The sequence below is a fragment of the Penicillium manginii genome, assembly GCF_028828005.1.
Source record: "Penicillium manginii strain IBT 31320 chromosome Unknown utg000005l:1.0-5665137.0:1.0-5668048.0, whole genome shotgun sequence".
Lineage (NCBI taxonomy): Eukaryota > Fungi > Ascomycota > Eurotiomycetes > Eurotiales > Aspergillaceae > Penicillium > Penicillium manginii.
This window is the reverse complement of record NW_026643106.1, coordinates 2400346-2411787: the sequence shown is the minus strand read 5'-3', so window position 1 is coordinate 2411787 and position 11442 is coordinate 2400346. Positions and strand designations below refer to the sequence as shown.

At 49.6% G+C, this 11442-nt stretch overlaps 4 protein-coding genes across 4 annotated transcripts; all 4 read left to right on the top strand.

The window, feature by feature from the left end:
* Positions 1-774: 774 nt before the first annotated feature.
* On the top strand, positions 775-3513 carry N7533_007295 (uncharacterized protein; the record flags this gene model as incomplete). The annotated part of the gene is made up of 1 exon (XM_057103945.1): positions 775-3513. One exon carries the CDS (start codon positions 775-777, stop codon positions 3511-3513), a length of 2739 nt encoding a protein of 912 aa, XP_056958902.1.
* Positions 3514-5842: 2329 nt separating this feature from the next.
* Positions 5843-7807, top strand: N7533_007294 (ferric reductase family protein; the record flags this gene model as incomplete). The annotated part of the gene is made up of 4 exons (XM_057103944.1): positions 5843-6515; positions 6568-6629; positions 6688-6873; positions 6932-7807. 4 exons carry the CDS (start codon positions 5843-5845, stop codon positions 7805-7807), a joined length of 1797 nt encoding a protein of 598 aa, XP_056958901.1.
* Positions 7808-8878: 1071 nt separating this feature from the next.
* Positions 8879-9715, top strand: N7533_007293 (putative oxidoreductase, short-chain dehydrogenase/reductase family; the record flags this gene model as incomplete). The annotated part of the gene is made up of 2 exons (XM_057103943.1): positions 8879-9241; positions 9341-9715. The coding sequence occupies 2 exons, from the start codon at positions 8879-8881 to the stop codon at positions 9713-9715; spliced, it is 738 nt and encodes a 245-aa protein (XP_056958900.1).
* Positions 9716-10805: 1090 nt separating this feature from the next.
* Positions 10806-11438, top strand: N7533_007292 (uncharacterized protein; the record flags this gene model as incomplete). Its single annotated transcript, XM_057103942.1, has 1 exon — positions 10806-11438. One exon carries the CDS (start codon positions 10806-10808, stop codon positions 11436-11438), a length of 633 nt encoding a protein of 210 aa, XP_056958899.1.
* Between the last annotated feature and the right edge of the window lie 4 nt (positions 11439-11442).

The following is an 11442-nucleotide window of genomic DNA, read 5'->3' as shown; positions in this document are numbered from 1 at the left end:
CAGTGAATGGATCACCTTTTTATTACTCATTTCACTCATCACTTCCATACAGCAAGGAAACCTAAGCTGCTGTATTGTGAGCACCTATCAGGTAGTACTACCTAGGTAAGTATGGCATGGAATCAAGATTATACACTGATATTGTGCAGGCTCTGTTTTGATTGTTTCAGAGAGGTACTAAACAGTGGATCTTAATTCCAAGTGAACTAATATGAAATAGTAATTCAAAAGGCCGACGCGACCCGCTGTTGTACATGAGTGGGGTGGAGGCAATCAGTCAAGAGTCCCATAACTTGAATGGCAATGACAGAGCCAAAAGGCAAACTCATCCATCGTACTTATCGAAAGGGAATTACATTTATAACATCGCATTCTATGCCTGATCCATGCTTGCGAAACCGGTATTCCCAAAATTATTCATAGTGACTAAAATGTTCTGGCCGCTTGACCGCCTTGGGACCCACCCTTGTTTACTTTGTTCTGCCGCCTCCGATTCCCTTCTCTCACCTTGCGTCGCATTTTATCGCGCCTCTTATTTGTGCCTACTTAAGTGTACATCTTTTATCTTTTACTCATGGAAAATATATTCCTCAGTCAATAGCTATGCTTGGTTACCGCGTTTGGTGATCATGCACCCTCGTGGCCGTCCTGCTGAGAGGCCCTTTTCTTGCAGTACAGTCCCCATGCGCTCTAATTAATCCCTCTTGTGGCATGTCTAACGATTGAATTGTAGACCTAGCATTTACTTCATAACATTTCTTCCCTATGCCCCCAATGGACGACCTACAAGCGACTGCCAAGTGGGCAAACCGCATCTTACGCCCTTTGACCTCGATTTATCGTCGACTCGAGAAACACCAGGAGACGCTAGCAATCATTGCGGCCGAATCGAAACTTGAGGAAACTTTGGATAATAACAACGAAACACATGTGCCAGATGGACTTGGAACTGTGCTCGACCAGAGTAGTATTCCCGAATCGGACGCGGACGAGGACGACCCAGTCTGGATACCGGGGAAGCAGCCCGACCAACGACGTGTCAGACATAAGTTCTCGAACCGAGGTGCAAAGACTGGAAGGAGAAGAACGCGTATTTCAGTGCACAGTCCGGAAGCGAGTCGCACCCTGCCTGGCGCAATTGAGCTGGCGACGCCTCTAATTACTGGGAAGAGATGGAAGGTACCTTTGAGTGCACACTCGCAGGGCTCTGCAGAGCAGCCAAAGACCAGGAAATCCCAGGGTCAAATGGAAGCTTTCCGTGATAGATACAAACTCCAGAAAAGTCCATGGCAGGAGCTTCTCGACCAGTCAGGCGATACAGGATTCGCCGACATCGCAAACAATCTGGACCGTGTTCTCCAGAACTTCCTCTGTAATACCCGACTTCACAAAGGACCGCCGAATGAGGTAAAGAAAAAGCCTGAACGTGGTGCGCGCTCGTTGATGTCCATGGTTGCACGACGTCTGCCGGAATTCCTTGCAAAGGAGCAGGAATTGCAGAACGAGATGGCAGAAGATAGGGACGATGACATGTCTGGCGCCTATTTCACCGAATTGGAATCGTTTTATGCCCCTCATGGCAGAGGGTGGAGGCCACTACGCGAAGCTGTTCGGGCCCAGGGCATCTATCTGGTTTCCAGAATGATTTCCAACAAATGGGTTACCGATGCGATTTCCTGCGCTCTAATAGAAAAGTGCCGATATCATGAACCAGATGCATGCGAGGCCCTTCTGACGACTTTTCTCTCCACGTGCACTACTTACCCTTTCCCTCTCGCCCTCAAAGCTCCCATCGACTGCAGCGGGCCTGGAGATCCTATGCGTTTATTGCGCAAATACGCATCCTATGGCCCTGCACATCGCTCATACATCTTTGATGAGCTAACCAAACTTCTCAAGCAAGGCATCGTGCCTCCGCAATGGATGTCAACTAAATTGTGGACAAGCTGGATGACCCGAGCCACGATTTCTTTTTCTAAAGAAGATAATGACTGTTCTTCTGCATCACGATTGATTGAGGCGGTTTTGGTAGCCTCGAGTGATGTACAACCGGCAGCTTGCTCCACGCAGGCTACAATATCCCTCTCTGATAAAGGCCGAGTAACAACCACACGGGCTTCATCCATAGGGCAGGCAGGCAGGCCAAACATGGTAAGCTCATGCCCGGTGTCTGTGGAAGATGCGTTCAGCAACCATATCACAAGCCTGTTATCAGCACTATGCGGCATACACATATCACGGTCTCGTGCACTCGACGATTGGGCAGAAGCGGACGGAACCAAAGCAGGACATATTGTCAACCGTACTTGCTATATGGTTCAGAGGGACATGGAACAGAATCCACTTCACAAGGCGACTGCGGTCACATCACATCAATTATTCAGACGGGGTTGCATCATAATGGCAGATTGCCTTTTATACTGTAACGACGCGATCCTCGAAAACGACGACGAGTTTATGATTCCACCAGCGTCTAGCATTGAGGGCCTTTGTGAATACTTGTCTAGCAGACCTGATTCTGCCAAAGAACTAGCATTCCTCGTCCAACAGACCTTTCGCTGTTTTGGCGGTGCCTTTGAAAGTGACGACCCCAACATGGGTAGGGATGTCCGCCGCATGGTCTCTCGAATGCCTCACTTGGGAAAGCTGCCTTGCCTTTCAGCACTTCTCGGCCAAGTTGCTGTGGAAACCGCCATGCGATTTGCGGAAGCAACTGGTGATCCAAATGACCACCTGTGGGCAATCGAGATCCAGGAAACGGTCATTGCGCTCCACAACGGGAAAAAACCAAGTCCTGATACTACGGAACAACTAGAAGTACAAGTTCAAAGTAGAGGGTATCGATGGGAGGAAAGCATTGGCGAGTGGGTAGCCCGAACCCCCGCAGCCAAACCAAACGCAGTGCCTAGAGTGATCAGAGGACGCAACTCGATGACTGCGAAGCCACTTCCATACATTCCCTGCTCAACCGACAGCAGCTTTTCCGACTCAGAAACATCTGTGAGGACCGTTTCGAGCCTGACTTCTTCCCCTACATCCGCGGAGTTCACCTCTATTGGGGTAAAACGGAATAATGCGGTGACAGAGTCGTCGCCAACTCGCCCGGCTAAACGTCGGCGACCAGACCCGGTGATCGTGGATAATCCCGAAGTCAGAAGAAATGCTCCTCGTATTGTGACTCCATCCTCGGTTTCGCAGCGAGAGCCCTCACGTCGTCATATCTTGCGTGACAAGTCCAATCACCACCAGCGCAATCGGCTAGCCCCAACGAGGACGAGCTCCAGAAACAAGGTCGAAGTCGTGATCATCAATCAAAGAGAAAGCGCTCCAAGCGACGAGCCTTCACGGCCTGTCCCAGAATCTGTCCAGATGCAGGTCCACCGAACAATGGAGCGACGAAGGCCCGGGCGACGAGTTCCTGATGTATTCAGACCAACAGTACGCGAAGTTCCTGGCTTGCGAACGGTCATTCCCTGCACGGACGAAAGCGATGACGAGCTTAGTTTTCTCTGAGCACGCGTGGGCTTTCTAAGAATGGAATAAGGTCCAATCTCTACTGACTCGATAGTTTGACTACCTTTCAGGGTCTACTGTCTATCCATGGTTCATCTTGACCATCGAGTCTTACATTGCGAACGGACCTTTTTGTAAATTGAGGTGATCTTGAAGGATGGATCACCCGAGCTCGACCGAGCGTGGTCGAGATTGCTCGGCTCGGTTTTCCAAGGAAATGGTGGATAGAGCGGGGTTCAGCTTTCTTGGGGAGGGAAATCGGTGTTTGGGACCTGTTATGATATTATACCCCTGGGCCATGATTGGCGTTAGATTGCATTCGTGTTTTGTTTTAGCCTCTTGTATTTGTTGAATTGCTCATGCATTCCGCTTACTTGCTCATGGACCGTGGGTCTCTCTGGATCCATCTTGTATTTGATGTTTAGGATCATCAATCCCCTGTATGTTTCGGATCCACGGAGTAGGTTACTGGGTGACACCTGTCAAAATTTCTCTGAGGGGTTCGAATCGTCTAGACGCTCTCTTTTATTGACGGATACCATTCTATCTGCGGGATGCAGGATCAGCCATCGGCGCATAGTCTAGATTCGGCGAGGGAAAGAATTGCTCCCGGAAGTACTCATCGGCCAATCTACTATTGTTTCAGCCGCCTGCGATGCGGGTGTGAGGTCTATTCGTGGGATAAATAAACTATCCACATGGCGGGCATGGGGGTTTTTTTGGTGATGGAGCTCGGGAGATTAAAGGTCTGACATAGATGAAGTGCCAAGATCTCCCAGAGTTCTTCCAAATTAACACGCTCAAGCCATCAGCACCAGCAATCTTGGTTTTCGGTTGATAAGAGATACCAAGTTGCATGCACGGCGGCTTTTTTTGAAGTTCTGCTTGCGTTTCGAATCGAGGCTGTTTCGTCGCTGTGATGGAACCGTGCAGCAGTGGGCGCTAACTCCTACAAAGTGCCCACCAAACATCAAACACCGGCCACAAGATCACAGAAGGTTGGACCAATGGAAAAGTCATCCATGAATCCACTATTGGCAAGCTCCTCCGCACTTTGCCTCCCCCTTTCTCCACTATCATCCAATGGATTGGACTCGAAATGGAGCAAGGGCGATTCTCAAACAACCCGTCGTGCTAACTAGGATCGACGCAAGTTCTTTCTGGCGTCTATGGACTCTTGTTCACTTCTGGCCGCTCACTGGGTGTTTCAGCATGAGCCAGTCACATCAACCCATTATGATCTCCACTGCCAGCGCCAAGATCTCTCTCGACCTGTCGCATGTCGCATGTTAGTGTACTGAGGATGACAGCACCAGCAGTGCCGCTCGAACGGGTCGTTCGCTACCCCTGATTCGATCTGGCGATCCCCATCCGTAGGATGTGCCGACCTGAGTCGGCCCTGGGTGTCCCTTGGGATATTGAAGTCTCATCGGTACGGATGGACATTCCTCACATCGGCAGAGTTTGAGAGCGGCGCCAAAGCCCCTCCTCCTGCGACACAGTTTGGAGTATGATCAATTCCATGACGATATGATACTTACGATTTGTACCAACGCCAGTCGGCCCAGCCTTGCTTGATTCTACTTATTCCGCCGCGCTGGTCCCGGCGCCGTACTTGGCCTGTCTCATTGACTCCCCACCCTTCAGGAAGAGTGGACGCAGGGAAAAAAAAATAGACTGTCATTTTCTCTTTCCCCCTTGTATGAGCTTGTCTCTGCTTTCTTCTTTTTTTTCTCCTCCTACCGCGACATTCCCATTGTCTTGTGTCTTTCATTTTTTTGTCGCACTTTCTTTCTTTGACAATAGTCATTCAAGTGGTGGGCTAGAACCAACCACTTTTTTGTCTATCCTTTTTCTACAAGCAGTGACTGGGTCACTAGCATTCTTTTTGTTGCCCGTCAACAAGAAAAGCCTCTGGAAAACATCCAAGCCGATCTAACATTCTTTGGCTTGTTGCTGAGCGAAATTTCTTAACCTGGAAATCCGTATTCCTGTCGATGCCTGTTCCTGCGAGTCATTCACTCCGACCGACCAAATCAGCCTAGGAGACCTTGCTCTCTGATACCAGCAATCATCGACAAAGTTTCCCGACATCATCTGCTCTCAACATCAATTGCTTTTTGAACAGCCTGGTGTTGTTCAAGCTTGGATCGCGCTTCCAAACTATTTCCAACTCAGTCCTTCCATTCCTTTTTGGGACCTGGTAGCACCATCATTCGTGCACCACCCGTCTCTCTTAACGCAAGCTGGTCTTGCAAAACAAAAGCAAAAAGCAAAATATAGAACATATCGCTAGGCTTTGAACCGGATCTATCTGTGATAGAACATCATGTTCCGCCTTTTTCTTGCTCTATCCCTCGCAGGGTTGAGCAGTGCAGCAGAGATTGAGAAGCGAGGTGGCCATGCAAAGTCCGCCTTGGATTATTGGTATGAGGCAGTGAATGATGATCTAGCTCGGTACTGTATCCTCGCCCTTGGCTGTGCGGCCGCGGCGATGTTGGTTTGGACCCTCGTCTTCCGATTCTCCGGCCACCTGCGACGACTGTCAAGCTTCACCGATGACAAACAGCGATATTTTGTACCTGCTCATGGTACCTTCTCCTGGTTCAAGGAGCACTTGATCTATGCCCCATTATTCGGCGTCCGTCATAACCGCGAGTTCCAACTTTCCACCGCCATCAACATGGGCACGCTTCCCAGCCGATTCCACGGTATCCTGGTCTTTGGAGTGGTCGCCATGAACGTCATCCTATGTGTGGTTACCACGCCTTACGCCTCTGATGAAGATACTCTGGCGGGTATCATTCGCAACCGGACGGGTACAATGGCCACCGTTAACCTGATCCCCCTGGTACTTATGGCAGGTCGTAACAACCCTCTCATCGAGATGCTGCATGTCCCCTTCGATACCTGGAACTTGCTCCATCGGTGGTTGGGCCGCATCGTTGTGCTTGAGGGTGTGGCGCATACACTTGCATGGATGATTCCCAAGGCCCAAGAAGGTAAATGACAAATACCTCCGACATGATGATCCCAATACTAATATCGGTACAGCGGGTTGGGACGTTGTTGGGATTGCTCTTTCGTCCAGTAGCTTTCTGTACACTGGCATGGGGGTATGTCTTGTCTGTTTCTTCCTTTCATGTGTACATCGCTGACATATCTAATCTTTAGACAACTGCGGCCTTTGTTGCTCTCATGCTGCACTCTCCGTCGCCCATTCGCCATGCGTTCTATGAAACATTCGTCCACCTCCATTTCATATTCGCAGCTGCTTCCTTTGGTCTCCTCTGGGTGCATCTGAATGGATTGACTGCCAAGGCGTATCTCCTTGCCGCTATCGTCCTGTGGGCCCTCGAGGTAAGTTTCGCCGATGTAATTCTACTCAATGATCAAAAGGCTCACCTTCACTCACCAGCGCGCGGTTCGATTCTTCATCATCTTCTACCGCAACTTCGGTCGCGAGTCTACCACCGCCACTGTCGAGGCCATGCCAGGAGATGCTATGCGTATTACTCTGCGCATGGCCCGACCCTGGACCTTCCGCCCCGGTCAACACATCTACCTGTACATCCCATCTGTTGGCTGGTGGACTTCCCACCCCTTTTCCGTTGGCTGGAGTGAGACTGAAGACTTAATGTCTGACGAGAAATCTCTGCCCATGTCGAAGCAAGACTTGGTCGGCGCGCCTCAAAAAGAGACCATCTCACTGCTAGTCCGTCGCCGTACCGGTATGACCGACAAGCTGTTCCAGCGCGCCTCCAATGCCATCGGCAATCGTGTCACTCTACGCGCCTTTGCCGAAGGACCTTACGGTAATATCCACACCATGGACTCCTATGGCACAGTGATGCTCTTTGCCGGTGGTGTAGGCATCACCCACCACGTCCCCTTTGTTCGCCATCTCGTTGCTGGTTTTGCTGAGGGTACAGTCGCCTGTCGTCGCTTGACACTTGTCTGGATCATCCAATCGCCTGAACACCTGGAGTGGATCCGGCCTTGGATGACCAGTATTCTGGCCATGGACCGTCGCCGCGAAGTTCTCCGCATCATGCTCTTCGTGACTCGCCCACGTAACACCAAGGAAATCCAGAGCCCATCGGCCACTGTGCAGATGTTCCCTGGTCGTCCTAACATTGACACCCTGGTCGGTATGGAAGTGGAGAACCAGGTTGGCTCGATGGGTGTCCTGGTCTGTGGTAACGGAGGACTGAGCGACGACGTTCGCAAGGTATGCCGCAGAAGACAAAAGCGGACAAATGTTGACTACGTCGAGGAGAGTTTCTCCTGGTAGTCATTTCGGACTCCTCTTTTATGTCTTGCATTGATGAGCAGCATGTTATGGATTGTTTCGTCGGGTGGATGCTGTTCGAGAGCTCTCATGTCTTGGTCGCTTTTCTTTTCTTTGCTTCATCAAGCCCCTCTTTCTTTCACTTCTCTCTTTTTGGTGGAGTACATCCCCCGTTTCCTTTCGGGGGTATACTTTATCCTTTTTGATCTATCAGCCTTGAACCTGGCTCTTTCTTTGTATATTTTGTGGTTGTTCCCGTTTGGCCTGTCATCTTTGATGGTTAGCCGGCTTCGGAGAGTTGTACATATCTTACTTCTTTGCGAATGCAAGATATGAGGTGCTTTCTTCTAGGTTCATTTCATTCCCAACCCCTCGTATTCCAGACGCCTTTCAGGATTAGGCAAAAAGCTACTAGGATCAAAGCGGATCTGGGGCCTTCTATAGCCTTGGAAAGAGATACTTGGTAGTATTTTGTATACCACCAGGGTCGGCTGTCGTGCAATTTCCGAGTCGTCAAACTTGTCCGATTCGATGGATCGATCGGGTTGGGCTGAACGGTGGGTATGGCAGTTATAGATGGGTCCGAACACGGCGAAAGTAGTCTTCGAGACGAAGAACGCTCCGGATTTATATTCCACATGAAAAGTTTCCATCTAAGCTTTGGATCTTCCAATCCAAGCCTACTGCTCTCGTAATCGTCGACATAAGCGGCCCAGCGGGCGAGCGTTTTAAGTCCGTTGGCTTCGGAAATCGCCCCACTCACTTCGGCTTAAGATCGAAGTCCGGCCCACCCTTTGATAATCTACGACCCCGCAAGGTTTACTCTATCTACCAGATTTCTTTAATTCCACGAGTGGCTCTATGGATTCAGCTTACGATTTGTTATCAGGTATCCGGCTTTTCACGCAGTTAATCCCGGCCTCCCTTGAAGAACAGCCACACTTCTCGCAGGGACAAGAGTATAAGAAGACCTACACTGCCATGTCTGGTTCTTGCAACAACATTTCCAAATACAGACTACTCAAAACAGGATCTTCACTTTTCACATAGCTACCGACGAACTCAGCTCCTATAATGTCTCTCTCTGGGAAAGTGATTTTGATTACCGGCTCCTCGAGGGGAATTGGCAAAGCAGCTGCTCTCCGCGTTGCTAGCGAAGGCGCCAGCCTGGTGATCAACTACCTTTCTGATGCAGCTGCAGCCAACGCACTAGTTGAAGAGATCGGATCGGATCGTGCTTTGGCTGTACAAGCCGACGTCTCGAAGATCCCTGACTTGGATCGTCTTGTTGACGCGGCGGTCGCAAAGTTCGGACGAATTGATGTCCTGATCCCCAATGCTGGAATACTTCCAATGAAAGACCTGGAGAATACCAGTGAGGTGGACTTTGACAATACCTATAATCTCATGGTAAAAGGACCGTACTTTCTTGCTCAGGTTAGTAAAGAATAACCTCCCTATCGATCAGCAAAACTTTCTTCGACTATACCTCCTTCCAATCAAGAATGAATGCTAATAATCATGACCAATTTATAGAAAGCCGCAAAGCACATGCCATCTGGAGGCCGAATCATCTTTGTCTCTACTGGAGTCACCAATTTGTCGAATATCGCTCCCACATATCTTCTATATGCTTCCGCAAAGGGGGCGATCGAGCAAATGGCGCGTGTGATGGCCAAGGACTTGGCTCGGAAGGGTATTTTGGTGAATGCTGTTGCTCCCGGGCCAACAACTACAGAGCTCTTCCTTACCGGGAAACCTGAACAAATCATCAAAGCAGTAGCGTCAAATAGCCCCTTCAATCGGATTGGAGAGCCCGAAGAGATTGCTGGGGTAATGGCTTTTCTTTGTGGCAAGGATAGCAGCTGGATGTCTGGTCAGATATTAAGAGTGAATGGAGCCATGGCATGACAGAAGTTTATGTGGAATATTATCAAAAAGAGAGCCGAAACTAATGATTCTTATATCATACTTCGTGACCTGAACTTCGATTTTTTTTGTTGTTGAAATTCATCAAAGTTAGCCCACTTTCTAGGGGATAGTGTAAGCCATTTCAAGCAAAAGTAAATTTAAATTTAACTCAACTAAATTCAACAACATTACAGTTAAATACAAATTGACGATTGGCCGTATCTACCACGATTCAGAACCAAGATGATTAGTTCAAGTCCTGAACAATTAAATTTGACCTCTCAATCAGCGAGTTGCTTGCCGAACACGAGATTGTTTGGTTTTCTCTCGTCGCGAGGTGTCGCTGTTTTTTAGTGCAGGTCAACCATGGGCGATGGCAGGTTAATGATGTTCCAAAATTCCGGCCTTGAAAGAGCTAGATAAAGGCCATGCCATTTGGCACAGTGACACCGAGTCCCATTCAAGTTCTTTGGGAGGGCTTACTTGCAAATAGGTCAATGATTCCCCTGCTAGTACCAACTGATGTTGGAATTGGAAAATGCCCGCCTCAGGGGACTGCCACCGGCTCACTATCATTGACTGGTTTATTTGATTTTCGAGTGATTTCACGCTCGGCACACCAGCTGACACTGATGGATTAGAGATCATGTAGGATGGAATACGGATTACTATTCAGGTGGACGTTGCACGCGGCGACTTCGGGAGAAGCTTCTGTGAGATTATAAATCCATCGGGTGGGGTTTCACTTTATAAAACGGGTTGCCCCGCAATACTTCAGATACAAGATCCATCTAGGAATCATCTCTTCTCATTCCGAAAAACCTCCCTGTGATATTCCCTACTGCCCAAAATGACTCGTCCAGACATCACACTCTACACTGCCCAGACTCCCAATGGAATAAAAATCTCCATGGCGCTGGAGGAGCTGGGGTAAGTAATCTAAAGCCACCAAAGTGTATGGGCCTTGGCGGAGACTGACATGTTGCGACAGCCTTCCTTACAAGGTTGAGAAGATCGACATGTCCAAGAATGTACAGAAAGAAGAGTACGCACCTATTTACCCAGGCCTCCAAGCCTATAAGCTAACCTGATGGATAGCTGGTTCTTGGAGATTAACCCGAATGGCCGCATCCCAGCCCTGACCGACACCTTCAGTGATGGCCAGAAGATCCGTCTCTTCGAATCTGGCAGCATTCTACAATATCTAGCTGATCAGTACGACCCTGACCACAAGATCTCTTTCCCTAAGGGTAGTCGCGAAGACTACGAGATGAACAACTGGCTCTTTTTCCAAAATGCTGGCGTGGGTCCCATGCAAGGCCAGGCCAACCATTTCTCGCGATACGCCCCCGAGCGCATCGAGTATGGTGTGAATCGGTATGTGAATGAGTCGCGCCGACTCTACGGGGTCCTGGACAAGCACCTGGCCAAGTCCGAATCCGGATATCTCGTCGGAGACCATGTCTCCATTGCCGATATCTCACACTGGGGTTGGATCGCCGCTGCTGGCTGGGCTGGCATTGATATCGAGGAGTTCCCGCATCTGAAGGCGTGGGAGGAGCGCATGGCACAGCGCCCAGGCACAGAGAAGGGACGCCACGTTCCTTCGCCGCACACGGTCAAGGAGGTATTGAAGGATAAGGCCGCTACCGAAAAGGCTGCTGCAGAGTCGCGAGCATGGGTTCAGCAGGGTATGAAGGAGGATGCTAAGAACAACCTTTGAAAGT